A 14,260-nucleotide genomic window follows, 5' to 3' on the forward strand; every position below is an offset into this window, starting at 1 on the left:
TGGGGAAGGGGTACCCAGAGATTTAAGTCATTTCTGTAATGATTTACTGCTTAAACAGAAAGTAAGTTACATGGGCATTCTTTATATCATTATCTATATTTTGGGGTTTAAATAAGATGAAAAAGTCATCTGGGTTGTAAGAACTTTTCCCCAGTGAAACACAATGCTCTTCTTATTTTGATTAAAGATGGAATGCTCCCTGTAAACACGTTACTGCCACAACAGCTCTGGACCAAGGCCAAAAGGATCTATGGCTGATTCATATCAATGTATGACAAAACCCACTGAAATGTTGTGAAGTAATTAGCCTCCAACTAATAAAAAATAAATAAATAAATAAAAAAGGAAAAAAAAAAAAGGAACCCTCGTGATTCAGTCTTGATGTGGTCCTACTCACCAGACCCAGGAGTCACAGGCAGGACCTGAGGCCCAAACTTGAGAGCAGTAAACATCTTATTATCTGCCAAATGTCTCCTCTGCAACCCCGCCTCTGTTCCCAGGAACACTGAGGTTGGTGGATGGTAAAGGATTCAAGGATTCCTCTACCTGGATATGTGTTTATTCTCTCCCCTCAAGTCATTTGCTTCTTCATTCTGGAATTTACTAGTCAGTCCTTTAGATTTCACCTTAAACGTTATGTCTGCAAGAAACTTCTTAACCCTAGCCTGGGTTAAGAATGCTCATGGAAGCCTGAGCTTCTCCTCGTTCTGTAGGTGCAGACAGTGACTGCTTCACTCATCCCGGTCTCCTCAGCACCTATGTACGGTCTGATAACAGCTGATATCACAGAAGGTTAATGGAATGCATGAATGAGACAGTATGAGCTCGTTGTGTCTTGTGAGGGTGGGAGTTGGGTCATCTGGGCAGAGAGGGAGCATAGAAAGTGACTGTGACAGACATAGACCATACTTGTGAACATTTAGACTATAAACACACAGAGAGATTTGTTTTCAGATCTACTGTGAAAACGGAGGGTGATCTTGGAAGCAGTTTTTAGCTGAGTGTCTAGCCCTGGGCAGCTTGCTTAGTCTGAACCTGTGTGTCTCCATCAGTTAGATGGAGACATCAGTTAAGCACACTCATCATGTGCTTCAGAGCTCTGCATATGTGCCTGAGGGCTTATTCCGTCCTTAGGGGATTCGAGGTAAAATGATTAGTGGCGTTCTGGCAGAGAAAGGGAGACCTCTTCTCTGCAACTTCCCCCAGGAGTTAGATTCTAATTTTATAGCCCATTACTAAGCCACTTGCAATAAAGACTCTCAGGAGACTATTTTTCTAAGTAGGCGCAGGACATGAGTGAGTAGAAGCTAAAAATAAAGAGAACTTTGGAAAATGCAGAGAATTGAGAGATCAGTGTACTGAGGACAGTGGGATTTTTGGGGGTTAGCAGATAGAGGTTTGAGTATGTTCCTAATTGTTTGGCCCCAATTCACGAAACCATCTGCCTCATCACCCCCATCACCACACAGTCAATGCATGTAAACACCATACCTCTGTATCTCCAATGCAAACATCAAGCCTATTACATCCTTTTTTAAGTTAATGAATCTTTATTTATTTTTGTATTATTAGCATTATTTTTAATTTGAGGATAATTGCTTTATAATGTTGTGTTGGCTTTTGCCATATAATACGAATCAGCTGTCAGTATAGATATATAGATATATAGACATAGATATATCCCCTCCCTCTTGAGCCTCCCTCCCACCGCCACCCATCCCACCTCTCGAGGTTTGAGTTGCATTCTGATGTTGTTACTGCTGAGGTCTAACAGACCAGGAGCCCACTAGCATGCAGTACCACCACTTGGTGGGATGATGACTTTGGTGTTAATCAGCTGCGGAAAAGACAGTCGCGCTCACCAAGGATGGAGGTGTCTGCAAGAGTACTTAGCAAGGGGCTCATCGGTGCAGGTGATTCCGCCATATAACATTTCTCTTCCATTGCCAATTTTGGAGAAACTGGAATGGATTTTTCCTTTGTCTTTATTGAGGAAAGGTAAGTTTATTTATACCATAATTTTTGCATTGATTCTGCCCTGCCTTTTTTTTTTTTTTAATTTTATTTTATTAGTTGGAGGCCAATTACTTCACAACGTTTCAGTGGGTTTTGTCATACATTGACACGAATCAGCCATAGAGTTACACGTATTCCCCATCCCGATCCCCCCTCCCACCTCCCTCTCCACCTGACTCCTCTGGGTCCTCCCAGTGCCTTTTTACTAGCTGTTTTGATAGTAATAATGCTTGAAATCAGTGCCTTCCAGTTCTCTTCTACAATAGAGATGATGCCTTTAAGTGATTTGAAATATACTCCCTGTAATTTCGTGCTTTGTCCTTTTGCCTGTGAAGTAATAAAAAATAAGCAGTATTCCTCTGTCTGACTCTTTTTGACCTCATGGACTGTAGCCTGCCCACCAGGCTCCCCTGTCCATGGGATTCTCCAGGCAAGAATACTGGAGTGGGTAGCCATTCCCTTCTCCAGGGGATCTTCCCCACCCAGGGATCAAACCCAGGTGTCCCACACTACAAGCATTCTTTACCATATGAATCACCAGGGAAGCCCCATTCTTTTTCTATGATGGCACTTCAAATATTTGAATGAAACTATTGTTTCCTCACCCCATAATTCCTTTTCAAGTCAATTAACCTTAATCTTAATCCTTTAGCTATCTGTCACAGAGCTAAGAATATAAGTCTCTGATGCTCCATGACTCTTCAAAAATGATACTGCATAGAAATAATGAGAGCAAACATTTATTGAGCTCTTACTATGTGACAGATACTATCATTAAGTACTTTGCCTGTGTTAATTCATTTAATTTTCACAACAGCCCTACAAAAAAATCTTATTACCTTCAGTTTAAACATGGGGAAACTAAGTCACCAAGAGGATAAATAACTTTCCTAAGGTCACCCAGTTCACAGGTGGCACAACTGGATTTTCAACCCAAACAATTTGGTTCCAGAAAACATAGTCTTAATCCCAATGCTGTTCTACTCCTCAGGGTCCCAAATCTCACTCATAATTGAGAGTCTGGAGCTCCCAACTCTGTAATAGCATAAGTTCAGTGGGATACTAGTGCCTGCAAAATGGTAATATGATCTTGAACAGGTTTCCATGGTCGAAAACATTTGGGAAACGCTGAGTAAGGTAACATTGAATAAGCTTCCACACTGCAGGGCTTTCCAAAGTCTTTAATATTTTCACAAGCATGAGGGGTCTCCAAAATCTAGATGCAGAATTTTTCAACCCTATTAACCTTTGGAACTCTCATCTAATAAAACACCTAATAATATGTGGCATTTGATAGAATATTGCTTAGGAAACACTGCCCTAAAGTGTACTTTAGATTCATCCTTATTCTTTTTCTTTTCTTTTTTTTTCTGGCAGAAAATGATTTAATTTTATATGATCCAGAAGTTTAGCATCATCTACACAACATAAATGGCTTCCCCATGGGGTCAGCAATAAAGAATCTGCCTGCAATTCAGAAGATGCAAGAGACATCTTGATCCCTGGGTGGAGAAGATCCCTTGGAGGAGGGCATGGCAACCCGCTCCAGTATTCTTGCCTGGAGAATCCCATGGACAGGGGAGCCTGGTGGGCTACAGTCCATGGGGTCACACAGAGTCGGATACGACTGAGCAACTAAGCACACATGCACAGAATTTAAAGTTTTGTATCTGACACTTACTTCTCCATCTCATTGAGGGCATCATGAGAGACGTGAAGTGCACAAATCACTGTGGCCACCACAACCCCCGGTTCTACTAAGCTGGGCTTACTGCCCTGATTACTCACTCAGTCCTGTCCGGCTCTTTGCCACCCTATGCCATTCTACTTTTTTAAAATGGTCCTGCCTTGACTCTTGGTCATTGCAATTTGCTATAAATGCTCACAATACATACTAAGCCATTTATTCTAAATTTTTTTTTTTTTACTTTTTTAGGAAAAAAAATTAAATCAAGGCTTCTGAATATCTCTAAGCATCTAACCTTTTTTTGCTCTTCACACAGTCTCAAAGATTTCTCATGGGGCTCATAGATAACAGGTGGAAGCAGTGAAGAAACAGACATTATGTGAGAATCTTCTGCGGACTCAGAGCCATACCATGCATTGTATGCAGCACATAAAATCTCCCCGACCGAGGGAGGTGTGCATCATTAGTTCCAGTTTACAGATGAGTAACCAAAGGCACACATTAAACCACGGGTCACGGCCAGTGAACTTTGGCCTCCAACCATCCCACGTGCAGTCCGTGTTTCTTGGGTACATTTCATCCTGATAAATAGTTACTTGTGGCTTACTTATTAGGTTGAAAAAATCCTGTTAATTTACTATTATTTAATTTATTAACCTTAAGGTCTGACTCTCGTGAGGAAAATGCTTATGAACCGTGTAATACAGAGGCAAAAATGTGACATTCCTGTATTTTACAGATATATTCTTTTTCAGGATCAGCTTGCCATGCAGAAACCTCTCTGTCTCTCTTTTCTACACTCATTTCTTGCTCTCACTCAGATATTTTTCTTCCTCACTTTGGATAGCCAGGTTTAATTTCTTTAAAACAGACTTTAATTTTTAGGTCAACTTTAGATTTACAGAAAAAGTAAGAAGCTAGTAGAGAGAATTCCCATATATTCTGCAGCCAATTTCCCCAAATATTAGTGTCATGCATAAGTACAGAACATGTGTTATAATTAATGAACTGATGTTGATATACTATCACCAACTAAAGCCCATACTTTATTTGAATTTCTTTAGTTTGTGTCTCATGTCCTCTTTCTGCTCTACAATCCCACTCAGGACACTACATTATAATTAGTTGTCATATACCTTGAGGCTCCTTTGGACTGGGACAACTTCCCAGATGCTCTTAGTTGTTGATGACCTTGACAGCTTTGAAGAGTACTAGTCAAGTATTCTGTACACTGTTGCTTAACTGGAATTTGTCTGATGTTTTCCTCATGGTTAGCCTGGGGTTATGGGTTCAGGAGTGAAGGGCCATTTCATCAAGTCACTCTGTATGGCCCACACCGAAGGAGTGGAGAGTTATGTTTTTTTCCTTCTTTGACTCCAGAGTGTCTGTTTAAATTATTTGGCATTCTTCTGCCCGGGAGATCTGTCTCTTCACCTATTTACGTATTCAGTCACCAGGTAGAATGTAACTAAAGTACTAGGGGGTAAAAAATTATTTGGTTCAAAAATATTTCTTCTTACAATCCAGGGCAAAAGCATTTTTGAACGTCTATTTTCCTTTGCTCATATTTAAATATAATTTCATTCTTCATTTATGATTTGATACTGGAGGATAATCATTTTGCAATGTTGTGTTAGTTTCTGCTGTTCAACAAAGTGACTCAGCTGTAACTGCACGCACATCCCCTTCCTCCCAACCCTCCTTCCCACCAACCTCCCCCAGCGCATCCCACCCCTCTGGGTCAGCGTTACACAGCAGCTTCCCACGAGATGTCCATTTCACACACGGTAGTGTACACATGTGAGTGGTACTCTCTCAATTCATCCCACTCTGAGCCTGCAGAGGATATAAAGATGACTCATACAAGGCTCCCTGCCTGAAGAAACACTCCTCGGGTTCAATCAGAAATGTATGCATTTCACGAGGTAAGTAAGTGCTAGGAAAGTGTGAGTCTGTGGTCCAAAGTTAAAAAATGCTTTGGGAACACTGAGAGAATAGTACAGTCATCCTTCTGTATCCATGGAGGACCCCATGGGTACCAAAACCCCTGGGTGCTCAAGACCCTTATATAAAATGGCAGTGCTAGGATAATGAATACAGTCAGGCCTCCCTACCAGTGAGCTGCACATCTGTGGATTCAATCAATCCCAGACAGAAATTTTGGTTGACTCTGAAGGAGGTATGACTTGTAAATATGAAGGCCAACTGTAATTAATTCAGGCAAAGTTTGACACAGGAAGAGGGAGTCCAATGTTGACTTCCTGGGTGTGCAACCATGATTCTGAATGATCCTAATTATGAAATGGAGAAGCCTTAGCTCACAGACAATGGAAGACTTATCTAAGATCACACAGTCGGGTAATGTAAGAGCCTAAGCTGAAAATCAAGCCTTCCAGTTCCAGAGCCTATGTTCTTTTCACTGCATCCAACCAGAAGATAACACAGAAGTCTGCCGTGCCATGACTTAAAGCTGAAATGAACAGAGCACTTACCTCAAATAAACGTAAAACTCTGGCCAGTGCACCAACTTCTTCTTTGAGTGAGAAGATCAGCGACACAGCATTTTGATCGGAGTTGCCTTCAATATAGCTCGTTTCCTATAGGAGTAAATGCATTTGAGTAAAATTTTTTTTCACAGCTGAGCAATTCGGTCCTGTGAAACCTCCAAGGAAGAAGTGAGCATGAACTTTCTCTTCTAGTTAAGCCTTGGAATACAATGAGCTACATATATTCTATATAGAAGTACATGTGCAAGGGAAAATAAGTAAATCAAGAAAAGTAAAATATTAAATGATGCTCATAGATCATATTTCAGTTTTAGAAAGCTCTAATTTTTCACTGGGGCTTCCCTGGTGGCTCAGATGGTAAACAATCTGCCCGAAATGCAGGAGATCCAGGTTCAACCCCTGGGTTGAGAAGAGTCCCCTAGAGAAGGGAATGACTACCCACTCCAGTATTCTTGCCTGGAGAATTCCATGGACAGAGAAGCCTGGCCAGTTACAGTCCATGGGGTCACAGAGTCAGACATGACTGAGTAATTAACACACACACAATTATTCACTGCTGTCACCAGTCACTCTAAAGATTGCCTTTCAGTGACACTTACCAAGTGCGAGGTACAATCAGGGCTCTGAGAGAAACAAATGAATAAGAAGATGCCCCATTCATCAGCAACTCACATTTTTACTTAACAGACACATACACAACAAGCAAGGTAAGTAGGAAAAGATCTTAAAGGTGGTATGATGGTTCAGTAATTGTCCAAGGAAAACACTGAGAAACAGAGGGTAGAAAATACTAAAATTAGAACACACACAGGCTTTTAGCTCCAAAGACATGGGTTGGAATCCTCTCTCTTCCACTGACCAACCAGAGCGTTCTGGGACCAACAGTTTAACCTTCTTAATTTCCTCATTTGTGAAATCAGGCTAGTGTATAATCATGCCAAGCCCTATCAAAACAGTATTCAGATGATGAAAGTAAGACAGAGAGAAAATATTTTAAATATAATGTTAAGAAAAGCATACAAAATGATGGAAATACTAAAAATACCCAGAAAAGATTTCTTGGCCGTCAGTAAAGATCTCGCAGGAGCATTAACTTGTTCCCAGATGCTGGGATCTGAGATACCAATTGTTGAAAAAGAGTCACAGAATTACATAAGAGTACACAAATAACCTACTGGAAGATGGATGTCTTAAAACAGCAAAGAATGTCAAGGATCTAATGCTTTCTCCAGCCACGTGACAGCAAATTAAGGTGGGACTAGGGCTGCCACTCCACAAAGGGTTGGCCGAAGTCTTAAAATTTTAAAGTTAAGGATTAAATTAGGTTTTACAATAATACACAAAGTTCCATGTGTGCCTTCAAATGAACATCATGTACCTAAAACTGGGAACAAAAACTCCATGCAGAACAATTACTCTCTTGTAAGCAAGTTAATGAAATTAGCGGAATGGATGTTGCATTATCTCAGTGAGAAGGCTGTCCTGGGCAGGCTCTCGGTGACTTGGCATCTTAAGTGCTGGGTGGCCACTGATGACCCTTAGGATGAAATTCTTTGAATTCAGAGAATTCAGATTTTCCCAGAACCTCACCTGAAACAGTGTGGGGGAAGAACCAGAATTATCAGTAAGTGTGATTAGAGGGAGCCTTGATGAATAGCAAGACTGAACTGTTATATATCTTTGTATGGACCACAGTACTATCTTTCAAAAAAAAATTTTTTTTGGATCTACCATATATTAAAAGCCCCTATAAAGCCGTGTCTGACTCTTTGTGACCCCATGGACTGTAGCACACCAGGCTCCTCTGTGCATGGGATTCTCCAGGCAAGAATACTGGAGTGGGTTGCCATGCCCTTCTCCAGGGGATCTTCCAATGCAGAGATTCAACCCGTGTCTCATGTATCCTGCACTGCAGGAGGTTCTTTATCACTAGTACCACTTGGTTAGTATACTGTCCTAAGCATTATAATAAGCACTTGATTTGGATCATCTCATTTAATTTTGATAACTGTCTAGAAAGTAGGTTTTCTCCAAGTGCCGTTTTTATCAATGACAAGAGGAAGGCTTAGAGAAGTGACATAACTCGTCCAGAGCTGCAAGGTTAGCAGTGGAGCCCATGTCACCGGACGCCAGCACTCTGTCCCTGAATCACAACTTCCTATGGGCTCTGCTTTCTGCCTCCAACCCTGCCAGAGACACACAAACCAGTCTCTGATGTCAGTCTTCCCCCTAGGAGAGAACACTAAGCCCTCGGTTCTTCCCAGTTTCCTTGAAAGGACAAAAAATTTCTATTTCTAGTTCACTTGGCAACATTTTCCTTTCTGTTGGCTTCCAGGAAATAGAACATTTCAACAGATGTCACCTATGACTAGTGCGATTCAGATGTGAATGTATGAAAGTCTGTCAGCCACCACCTTCCCACTTCCACCCAGTCCAGTCTGACCTTCTCCAGAAACGGCTCTCGGGGTCAGGCCTTTCTTTGGTTCCCACTGACAACACTCCACCCTTAGTGACTGGCAGTGATTGGATGCTCCCAGCAGAATTTACAGCTTCAGAGGAGCCTGGTGGGCTACAGTTCATGGGGTCGCAAGGAGTCAGACATGACTTGGCAACTGAACAACAACACAGCCAACAGTATACAATACCTCTTTTGAATTTTCAAAAATCTCCTTGGTGCCTCATCTCCTGAGATTCACCCTCAGGAAACTCCTCTCCAGAAAACTGACTTCCTCCTTGCTCTTTCAACACCTCACTACAGGAAACGCACTGCATCCCACCCTCTTCCCCTTTCAAATCCACTGCCCTTCCTCGAAAGCCCCACGGGTACTATTTCTCTCTGAAAACTTCTGTACTCCTCAGCCAAGGTGAATAACCCCTCCTCAGTCTAGGTATTCCGTTTGTCTCCTGATGCCCTCATGGGACTTGAGAATAACTGGGTCACAGAGACAGGCTTGTCCAAACCTCATTTTGGGGAAACTATGGGCCAAAGAACGTGACTCACCTGAGAGCACACAGGAAATGCATTGCAGTTGAGAGCTCAGGCTCCTGCTGTGGGAACAGTACGGAGGTTCCGCACAAAACTAAACAAAGAATCGTCATGTGATCCAGCAGTCCCACTCCTAGACATACATCTGGACAAAACTATATTTCAAAAAAATACATGCACCCCAATATTCATCACAGCACTATTCACAATAGCTAAGACCTGGAAACAACCGATAGATCCATCTGACAGATGAATGGATAAAGGTGTAGTACATATATATATATACCAGAATATATACATACTGCAATATATATATATATATATATATTGCTGGGAGAAATATCAATAACCCCAAATATGCAGATGACACCACCCTTATTATTTTGAAATGAGGAAACAGACTCAGCAAGATTAAGTGGCTTGTCCAAGTACACTCAGCTAATGAGTGGCAGAGCCTGTAAGTGAACCCAGGTCCAATAACTCCAAAATCCTTAGTCTAAATCCCAGTGACCCAACTGGAACAATAGCTCCCCTCTTCAAAGCTTGAGGGACCTGAACTGAAAGGAAGCTCATGGAATTTTGTGAAATGATGTTTCTTGGATGGATTCTGATTCCAATACTGTTCTGTGGACCAGCATGGGATCTTGGGCAAAACTTATCCAGAATGTGTTTAAACTGGCTCATAATCTGTAATTATGTGCTTCAAATAGATATGTGAGTTGTCTTAAAAACACATGTACACTCAGGATGCATAAAGGTACAGAAAATTAGTTTAAAAACTAGAAAAGGGGAAAGAAAGCAGAGAGAAAAAAATCTTTACTAGCAACCAAGAAGAAAAGAATTTTGATCACTGAGAATTGCACAACTGCCCTCATCTCACATGCTAGAAAAGTAATACTCAAAATTCTCAAAGCAGGGCTTCAACATTACGTGAACCATGAACTTCCAGATGTTTAAGTTGGATTTACAAAAGGCAGAGGAACCAGAGATCAAATTGCCAACATCTGTTGGATCATCAAAAAAGCAAGAGAATTTCAGAAAAAAATCTACTCCTGCTTTATTGACTATGCCAAAACCCTTGACTGAGTGGATCACAACAAACTGTGGAAAATTCTTCAAGAGATGGGAATACCAGACCACCTGACCTGCCTCCTGAGAAATCTGTTTGCAGGTCAGGAAGCAACAGTTAGAACTGGACATGGAACAACAGACTGGTTCCAAATCGGGAAAGGAGTACGTCAAAGCTGTATATTGTCACCCTGCTTATTTAACTTATATGCAGATTACATCATGAGAAACGCTAGGCTAAATGAAGCACAAGCTGGAATCAAGATTGCTGGGGGAAATAGCAATAACCTCAGATATGCAGATGACACCACCCTTATGGCAGAAAGCAAAGAAGAACTAAAGAGCCTCTTAATGAAAGTGAAAGAGGGGAGTGAAAAAGTTGGGTTAAAGCTCAACATTCAGAAAACTAAGATCATGGCATCCGGTCCCATCACTTCATGGCAAATAGATGGGGATACAGTGGGAACAGTGGCTGACTTTATTTTGGGGGGCTCCAAATTCACTATGGATGGTGATTGCAGCCATGAAATTAAAAGACACTTGCTCCTTGGAAGAAAAGCTATGATAAACCTAGACAGCATATTAAAAAGCAGAGACATCACTTTGCCGACAAAGGTTCATCTAGTCAAAGCTATGGTTTTTCCAGTGGTCATGTATGAATGTGAGAGTTGACCTATAAAGAAAGCTGAGTGCTGAAGAATTGATGCTTTTGAACTGTGGTGTTGGAGAAGACCCTTAAGAGTCCATTGGACTACAAGGAGATCCAACCAGTCCATCCTAAAGGAAATCAGTCCTGAATATTCATTGGAAGGACTGATGTTGAAACTGAAACTACAATCCTTTGGCCACCTGATGCGAAGAACTGACCCTGATGCTGGGAAAGACTGAAGGCAGGAGGAGAAGGGGACAACAGAGGATGAGATGGTTCGATGGCATCACCGACTCGATGCACATGAATTTGAGTAGGTTCTGGGAGTTGGTGATGGACAGGGAACCCTGGCATGCTACAGTCCATGGTAGCACGTGTCAAAGAGTTAGACACGACTGAGTGACTGAACTGAACTGAGAAATACACTTAACAACAGAAATAAGTTCCCTTTGCTTTAGTCTAACAAATACATTCTATTGTTAATATTATTTGGAAAAAGAGCAGTTTTCATAACTACAAGCAATTAATCTACAGTAAATATATTCCAGGGGCACTCACTGCCGACCTTAGTGCTTTTGGGGATCATGGGCAGAGGTGTTTTCACATGTGTGATTATACTAACACACATCTACAGTGTAAGACACCCAGAAACAAGAGCAGACATCCTGCTGTGGACACACCAAGCCTGTATCCTGCAGAATTTATCTACAGGAGGAAGCAGTGTGGTTGTTGGAGTGCACAGGGTGTTGGAGGCAGACCTGGATTTGAACACTGACTCTGTGCCATTTACAGCTATGATTTCTGATTCCTTCATCTTTTAATCCATTGCCCCATCCTATTTTTCTTCACAGCACTTATCCTCCACATGAAATTATATGTTCATTTGGTTAAATGTTATTGTCTTGTCTCCTCCACAAGAATTTAAGTTTCACCAGGGCAGACTTTATGCCAGCTAGCTGTGCCTAGCTCAGAGTAGGCGCTCAGTAAGTCTTTGCTGAGTTGAGGGAACGAATGAGCCAGATGTCTCTTGCAGGATTGTTATGCTTGCATGTGTAGCTCAGCCTTCTGTCTGGACTACACCTAGGGCATTCTGTTTATCTGGCTTAGAGCTTCAAGAAGGTAATAAACGTGTCTTTTTGTAGATTGTCAGAGCTGGAGTCCTAGAGACTCAAAGGTCTTAGTAGCTCAGTCCTGTTCAACTCTTTGTGACCCCATGGACTGTAACCCACCAGGCTCCTATGCCCACAGAATTCTCCAGGCAAGAATACTGGAATGGGGAGCCATTCCCTTCTCCAGGGGATCTTCCTGACCCTGGGATCAAACCTGGGTCTCCCACATGGCAGGCAGATTCTTCACCATCTGAGTCACCAGGGAAGCCCTCCTAGAGACTATTCTTTATCCATCTCCCCCACCCACCCATTTTACAGATCCCAAACTGAGCCTCTTCACCCAGTTAGGGGACTTCTTGATGACACACAGCATCAGCAAACTAAACACAGAGTCCACATCACCTGATCCCGGGTCCATCACCTTTCCACTGAGAAGCTCCACTGGGCTTAACTCAGTGTATGTTCCTCCTGCCAGTATTCTGACACATTTTGTTGAACAAACAAATCATTTCAGGCAAGACACCCTTGGCACTTCTCCTATACTCCAGAAAGCGTGCTAAGAGCTTTAAAGATATTATTTCACTTGATTCTCATACTAACTCTAGGATATGGGTATTTTTATTCCAATCTTTCAAATGAATAGACCTGAGGCTCTGCAAAGTTAAATAGCTTGCTTTCAACACACAGGTGTTACAGGGCACTCTCTAAAGTCTCCTCTTTACATGCCCCTCCCCCCCACCCCGGTCATCAATAGTGACCATTTGTGGTTCTTAGACTTCTAAGTGCTCTGTAAATGAAGTTTTCGGATCCCATGGCTCCCTAACCAGATTGCTGCCTGTAACCTCCCACCATGCTTGTGGGGATCGCAGGGCCAGCAGCACAGAAGCTAAATAATGGCACAGCTGGGGTCTTTTCTGGGATCTGAAACCCATAGCGTCCCTCTTCAACATGAAGTTCTGTCTCCCAAGTCCTACATACCATTTCCAAAGGAAGTCTTTCTCTTGGGATTAAAAAAAAAAAAAGTCCACTTTTCTGCACTCTGTAGTTATACTAAAACATCAATCATCCTCTGTCCTCCAGCCCCCCTGGTCTTTAAATCATTCTTAATAATCCTACAGATGACAAATCCCCATAGACCCACCTTATCTCCCAGGGCTGGGCTTTAAGTCTGAACCCTAAATTCTGGGAATGTGGCCAGTCAATTAAAGAACTCTGCAGTTGTTCACCTCAAGGGACAGGCAACACTTTCTAGAGAAAAGAATGCACCCTGGTCATTATTCCTGCCACATTTAAGGTTCTCTTACATTCCAAGTTCAAGGCTAACTCTTGAGTATTTTCCTCTGTATTTAATTTTCTCCTTCCCCAGGTGGGAGTAAGTCTGGGACCTCTTCATGACCAATTTTCTCCCAAAGGTGAAAAAAAGGATACAGTTTCTTACAATTTTGCCATTTTGATTCCTGGCTGAGAACACTTGTAAAGCATCACAGAAGGGCAAATCCGGATGGACCCCAACTCCCATTCCAGATTGTTAAGGACCAATGTACAGAAGAAAAAGAAGGCGACAGAAACTTGTGTAAAGACACACAGCAAGTCCATCCGTGGAAGCTCTGAAAGCCGACCCCCAACTCCTGGAGCTCATTCCCTGAAAGTCACCCAAGAGAGATGTCCTCTCCTTGGGAAACGTGGTGAGCACATGTGTTATCTGTCAACTTCCTAAACGTTTCCATCCTCCTCAAATGAACTCTCAATGTCCTGGTGAGCTGATGGGAGTTGGAAACACCAACACTGCTCAGACCTCTTTCCACGGCGGAGGGTGGGGGGCAAACTCCCCTCCCTGCGCAGCTAAGCCCCCCCAGACTCACCTGTCCAAAGTCGCTGAGTTTCCTGCCCAAGGCTCCGGTCTCCAGGACCAGCGCCGACATGCTGGCTCGTAGCGCGGGCCTTCTCTACAGTTAGGGGCCGTCAGCCGCAGGGAGATTTGCAAACAGCGCAAAGCGCACGTAGAGCTGAGGTTTTAAACCTGGCTTTAGGGAGGAGCGCCTCCAAGAAGCCTCCTGCCGCGCACCCGCCGCAGGAACGCCCCCGGTGGGCGTTGTCCTGACGCCGCAGGGCTCTGGGTCGGGACCTGGACTTCCCAGACCGGAGGGGCAGGGGGAGCGGCGGGAGGGTGTGGCGGCTGCCCAGAGGCCGAACTTGGCTGCCCTCCTGGCATGTTGGGAGGCCAGCGAGGGAGGGCAG

At 42.9% G+C, this 14,260-nt stretch overlaps 1 protein-coding gene across 1 annotated transcript in view; it reads right to left on the bottom strand.

Annotated features, from left to right (window-relative positions):
- Window positions 1–14,059, bottom strand: part of PAH (phenylalanine hydroxylase) — a 78,770-nt gene extending 64,711 nt beyond the window's left edge. The window contains exons 1-2 of the mRNA XM_065921098.1: window positions 13,885–14,059; window positions 6,196–6,300 (exon numbers count right to left, since the gene is read on the bottom strand). Of these exons, the coding sequence (XP_065777170.1) occupies window positions 6,196–6,300; window positions 13,885–13,944 (165 nt within the window). The 5' untranslated portion in view covers window positions 13,945–14,059. The remainder of the gene's footprint in view (window positions 1–6,195; window positions 6,301–13,884) is intronic.
- Window positions 14,060–14,260: the final 201 nt, after the last annotated feature.

The sequence above is a fragment of the Muntiacus reevesi genome, chromosome 1, assembly GCF_963930625.1.
Source record: "Muntiacus reevesi chromosome 1, mMunRee1.1, whole genome shotgun sequence".
NCBI classification, from domain to species: domain Eukaryota; kingdom Metazoa; phylum Chordata; class Mammalia; order Artiodactyla; family Cervidae; genus Muntiacus; species Muntiacus reevesi.